Source organism: Nematolebias whitei, chromosome 18 (assembly GCF_014905685.2).
Source record: "Nematolebias whitei isolate Nwh7 chromosome 18, NemWhi1, whole genome shotgun sequence".
NCBI lineage: Eukaryota > Metazoa > Chordata > Actinopteri > Cyprinodontiformes > Rivulidae > Nematolebias > Nematolebias whitei.
In genome coordinates this window covers 30069438-30075426 of record NC_056515.1, presented here as the reverse complement: position 1 = coordinate 30075426, position 5989 = coordinate 30069438, and the positions used below count along the sequence as shown (strand labels likewise).

At 34.6% G+C, this 5989-nt stretch overlaps 1 protein-coding gene across 1 annotated transcript in view; it reads right to left on the bottom strand.

Moving 5' to 3' along the window:
• Positions 1 to 1820: 1820 nt before the first annotated feature.
• Positions 1821 to 5989, bottom strand: part of nt5c2l1 (5'-nucleotidase, cytosolic II, like 1) — an 11899-nt gene continuing 7730 nt past the window's right edge. The window contains exons 5-17 of the mRNA XM_037692413.1: positions 5302 to 5393; positions 5105 to 5162; positions 4920 to 5013; positions 4785 to 4838; positions 4621 to 4704; positions 4511 to 4546; positions 4334 to 4441; positions 4188 to 4254; positions 3347 to 3517; positions 3216 to 3267; positions 2458 to 2518; positions 1985 to 2161; positions 1821 to 1907 (exon numbers count right to left, since the gene is read on the bottom strand). Coding sequence (XP_037548341.1) covers positions 1821 to 1907; positions 1985 to 2161; positions 2458 to 2518; positions 3216 to 3267; positions 3347 to 3517; positions 4188 to 4254; positions 4334 to 4441; positions 4511 to 4546; positions 4621 to 4704; positions 4785 to 4838; positions 4920 to 5013; positions 5105 to 5162; positions 5302 to 5393 — 1141 coding nt within the window. The remainder of the gene's footprint in view (positions 1908 to 1984; positions 2162 to 2457; positions 2519 to 3215; positions 3268 to 3346; positions 3518 to 4187; positions 4255 to 4333; positions 4442 to 4510; positions 4547 to 4620; positions 4705 to 4784; positions 4839 to 4919; positions 5014 to 5104; positions 5163 to 5301; positions 5394 to 5989) is intronic.

Here is a 5989-nt window from a genome sequence, read left to right as displayed (position 1 = left end):
AGAAAGCAGAAAGAAATTTGCTGATATAATTTAAATAAGCAGAAATGAGCACAAGCATAGAGAAAATAGTTAAAACAAGGATGAAATTAGTTTAAAAAATGGCTGAAAAGTAGCTGAAAGGCAGAAAGAAGCTTAAACTACCTGAAGGAAGCATAAAGAGCTGAAATTAGCTAAAAAAATATATATATATATATTAAATTAGCATTAAATGGCTAAATGGTAGCTGAAATAGCAGAAAAAGCTGAAACTAGCATAATTAAGCTGAAAGGAGTATAAGAAGCTGAAATGATCAGAAAGGTTGAAAGAAGCAGAAATTACCACAAGAAATTAATTTATCTGAAAACTGCTGAAATTAGTTAGAAAATGCTAATAAAAAGTAGCTGAACAGGTAGAACAAGCTTAAATTACAAGATGAAAACAGAAAGAATATGTTTTTCAAATTTGGCTTAAAGAAGCAGGAATGAGCACCCAAAAAGTGGAAATTATCTGAAAAAAGCTAAAATTAGCAACAACAACAACTACTGAAAAGTAGCTAAAAAGGCAGAAATAAGTTTACATTACCAGAAGGAAGTGCAGAGCACATTTTTGCTGAATTGGGCAGAAAAAAAAACATTGAAAAGAGTGAAATAAATGTGGCATTAGCTTAAAAAGATAAAAATATGCATAAAACATCTAAATAGTAGCTGAAATAGCAGAAAAAGCTGAAACTTGCAGAAATAAACTGAAAGGAGCACAACTAGCTGAAATTAACAAAAGAAGTTAGAAGAAGCACAAAAATGTTGTAGTTAGCAGAAAGAATCTGAAAAGAGCACAAAACAGATGAAAGTAGCTGCAATTAGCTGAAAAAAGTTCAAATTTGCACAAAGAAGCTGAAAAAGGCTGAACCAGAACAAAATGTGAAAGGAGCAGTAAAATGTTGTGATCTAAAGATTTGAAGGATGTAAAATGAGCTCAATTCATTTTCTATGAGGAAAAATGTCAAAAAAGGCAAAATATTTCAAAAAGCTAAAGTTGCACCAAAACCAAACATCATAGCACCCTTCTCCCGAAAGAGCTGAACGTTTTGATATATGATTTGTTGAAATAGAAATGGCGGAACAAGAAAGATGAGAAAAAATGTACAGAATAAAAATGGATCACAATGCTTCTAAAGCATTCCCACAATTAAATAAAGTTGATCACCTTTCACCTTCAGCAGTTAATAAAAATAAGTAAATACATTTTAAACATTGTAAATACAGGAGTTTTTATTTAGTTTATTGTATGTGGAAACATGAGCAGGGGACGTGTCTTAACAAAAACTAGTATGTGGAATAACTTCGTACAAAAAACAACAACACTTTTTTAATGGAAGTCATCCATATGACAAAATAATGTATGATAAAATACTTAACTGAGAACATTCAACTCAAATATTTGCTACAATTCATTACAATATGTTAAATAAATGATGAATAAATAAAGTATAATATTTAAACAATTACACAAAATGTTAAATTAAAAGTGCATTTTGCACCTCTTTATGTAAAAACACACATATTTACAAAACAACACAAACTTCTTTTTTTTTTTTGCATTCCATCTTGTGAACCTTTCATGGCAATATAATTTATTTCCAGCAGATGGCGCAGTAGAAGCTGTAAGTAAATAAATAAATTAATGATCCTTTTTATCTCACCATTATCATCATGTCATTAAAAAAACAGTCAGTTTCCTCTGCAGAGTCTTTATGTTTTTTATGTGGAAGAGAAGATGTTTGGCTTCAAACTTAAAGACTCACAAAGCAAATTTTAATAATCACAAAATAAAAACAGTAAAGCTTAGTTTCTGTTGGTCATCATAACCATACTGTTCTTCTCTGATGAAGTGATGTCTGCAGAGTTTTGAGAAGCTGCCTCATGGGGCATCTGAAAAAGAAAAAGAAGAAAGTTAAAGCTCCTTCACGTGCACACCTTCATGTGGATGAAGGAGGGAGGATATTGACCAGAACTGGGGGAGCCATGAAGAGGTAATTAAAGGGGTATTGCAGCAGGTTGATCCAGGTGGAGGAGTACAGGTCTGCATATCGAATCAACTGGCTGGCAAACAATGTCTGCGTGTATCCGCTGCGCAGGAGGCTGCCCATCTGACCGTAGGAAATGTCCATTCTGTAGGTCAGAACCTGCAGAACAGCACAAGGTTGAGCTGCAGACATGACTCCTCATTGAGCTTATTTCCACTGACAACAAGAAAACTGAGCAGTATGCAAAGAATTACATTTAAGTGAATTTATAATGCAAAAGACAAGTGAGTGTTTAATTTGCAGGTGGACTGGTTTTGGTGCTGAAAACATGCACAAACTGGTGCAAAGTCACCATTTCCTCAAGGTGAAACAACAGTACTCTTGCATTCAGTTTATTTTAAACCAGACAAAAACCAGGATAAAAGTAATAAAGTTAAGTTTTCTGTCATGCTTACGGTCATTCTTGTTTTGATGGCACTGATGTCAGGACACTCTTTGCTGCCGCTGTCCAAATGCCTTTAATAAATTATAATATTAATAAAAAATTGTTATGTTCAGAAAAAAGTGATTAATCAATTGGTGTTTTTCATTAGTTAAAGATTTCATCCACGAGCAGTCGCATTCACACATTTTTATTCACAGAAACAAAACTTTAAACCAAACTTTCATTCAAGTTTTTAGATATTACTGTAATTAATTATGATTATTCAGAAATTTATTTTGATTTTGATGTTTTCTTTTCTAAAAAGTGACTTTTCGAGAGTAGCAGCAGCGCCCCCTGCTGGATAATAGGAAGCAGCACACCTCAGAGAAATCCTTTGAATTTCTGGTGTGTGTGAATATTATTAGAACAATTTCAGTGAAGCATATTTTTCAAATATGTCCACTTTGTTTTATGATTTTTCTTCCTTTTTTATATATTCAAAATGAGATTTCAGTTTATTTTTATTAAAGATCAGAAATCTCTCCCTATTACCAATTGCAGTGACTTAAAGTTTAAACTATAGTTGCACGTCCATTCATCTCAGCTCTAATATGAAAAATAAAGGCAGCACAGACTGAGAAAAATGAACATTTCTATATTTTTTCCTCACTACTTCAGTAACTGGTGGTTAATTTGTTATAGAGCTTCCGTTCACTGGTGGTTTTATTCATTTATTTAACATCTAAAAAGATGTTTCTGATAAACAAACACACAGATGGACCAGCTTACTTGTAAAGTTCAGCTAAGAAGACATCGAGACGTTTCAGCTCCTCAAAGAGAGCTAAAAGAAAAAAAATGTCATCAGTACTTTGATAATAAGATGTCAGAAAAGTATAAAACACAAAGCGGAGTCCTCTTACTTCTCTTTTCCTCCCACACCTGCAGCTCTTTGGTGAGCTCAGGTACGACCAGAAAAGTCTTCCAGCCTTGACGTTTCTTTGACTTGAGGATGTCTCCAAAGATGTGGTCTCCAACGTAGAGGATGTCTTTACCTCTGACGTCCAGCAGATCACAGACAATGTCTGAAGATCCTTCAATCGAGAACAGATTCAGTTGTTTTTATTGTGCAACTATGAAAGTTGATATAAAAACATCGTTGAATGTTTAAGATGTTTAAATTCTCTGTTCCCAAAATTTCTCAGAGTATAAACCCTTAAATGAAAAACTAAGATTTAAACCTTCTTGTTTAATGATTTGGTGTCTTTTTAATTAATAACCAACACCACAAGTGAATCTTTTCCACCTCATTACATTTGGTGAGATGATGATCAAAATCACTGAGTCTGACAACTGAGGATTACCATATTTTTTCAGATTAAAAGGTGCAGTAAGCGAAACAAAACAGTCCAATAAGTCAAACTTTATTAAACTCATTCACAATAAACACATAAAATCAGTTTGAGGTCAGTAAGCACAACCAGAATTAAGACATAAGGCACACCGGATTATAAGGCTCCCTGTTAATTTTTGAGAAAATTAAAGGATTTTAAGTTCATCTTATAGTCCAAAAATACGGTAAGCACTTATTAAAATAAAAAAATGTGTTACAATGAAATAATTGATCTAATCTGGATCTAATTTTGCAGTTCGGTTAATCTAATACAATTGTTTTAATAAACAATTAAAACATTTTTTATCTCTGAATCTTTAATGTCCTTTTCCTTTCGTATACATTTGGAGAATAATCTGGTTGGACCTCACCTCCGGAGTAAACTGTCCCATGCTGCAGGTCTCCGGTGTACGTCCCGATGCGCAGCTTCCCTGTGTTCTGTGTCCAAAACGAATGAGAATGGCATCAAAACTTACAGACCGCCAGCTTGTCTCACCAGGGGGGACATTTTTCATACCGTGTCCACTTGTCTCAGCACCGTCCCATCTGCAAAGAACAGAGGCTTCCTTGTGTCCACAACGACAAGGTCGAAGAAGGAGGGCCAGGTCTTTTTGGGGCAACCAGGCTACAGTGAAGAATAATCCTGAATCCAGTTGAGTTTTTCCAACAAATCTCACAATTAACACTTTCTTACCTGTGTATAACCTTCAAGCAGGTACTTCATGATCACCTGAGGGAAGAAGTGGAGACACATTAGAAAAAGTGGAGAAACTTCAGTCGGAACAGTGAAGCTGAAAAGTTCACCTCAGTGTATTTGTAGTCACTGTTAGTGGCAAGAAACACCTTTGCCACCTCTTTAATTCTGGTCAACAACATGGGGATATTTGGCTGTAATTAAAAAAAAAAAACATTTATTTTTATTATTTCAGTCGTTCTTATAACTGAATTCAGTAATATTCAATACTCACATCTTTAATCACATATTTCTCCAAATTCTTAATAGTTTGTTCCTTGAGGATTCCCTATAAAAAATATTTTATGTTTTTACTATTTGTGCTTAACTTATAACGATAAAAGACACATTGCGGTGTTTTGTAACTCACTTTGTCGTGAACGAAGTCCATTGCCTTGCGGACGTCCTGGAACATGCTTCTGTAGGACATGAATAAGTCTCCGTGCTGGAAGCCTTTATCCAGGCTGTTTTAACAGCGGAGGTGAAAAAGATGAAATATTTAAGTTCAAAGCTTGCTCTCCAGGTGAAATGTACCTTCAGGACATAAAAACTCACTTTGAGTATCTGTTGCTTCTAGTGAAGAAATCCACCAGACAAGCGTAGAGATAAGTCTCTGCAGGGAGCAAGAGAAACTGTGCTTTAATGAAAATTCACTTCTTTTAGAACAAATGTTTAAGAAAATCAGATCTAAAATGACTTCACTGTTTGGAATTATACAGTAATAACAGCAAGCTGAGGATTTTGTTCTCTACCTGAGAGATTGAAGAGAGTGTTGAGAATGTAGAAGCGCTCGGTGTCATCTCTCTGAATGAACTTGTTGGGGTAGTAGAAATGGATGTCATTCCTGTGAGCACAACATAAATCGTATCTGACTGACCAGTACATTTAAAAATGGTTAGAAAATACATTATTTTTATGAATTTTTTTTTTTTGGTCTGGAATCCAATTTATTTAAAGATCCTTGTTAATTGCACCTAAAATTAATCTACAACTGCAATTGATTTGTTTAGAAAATACTATTTAAATATGGTTTGACTGCTTGATGGTTGTTTAAAAAATTGGTTTATTAATTGTTCTGTTGATTTATTTGTTGGTTGGTTGTTATAAATTTTGTTGGTTGGCTGATTAATTGGTCTCTTGGTTGGTTGAATAAGTGGTTAATTATTTAGATTTTTGATTTAGTGATTCAGTGATTGGTTGGAGCTCTGCGACAGACTTGAGGCTGTCCAGGGTGTGTCCACTTCTCACAGAGTGACTGCTGGAGACAGGCATCAGCTCTGTTGTAACTTGGAATAAAGAACGCAGGAGAAGAAGATGAGTGGATGGAAGGATGGGAGGATGGATGGATGATGGATGGATGGATGGATGGATAGATGGATGAATGGATGGATGGATGGATGGATGGATGGATGGATGGATGGATGGATGGATGGATGGATG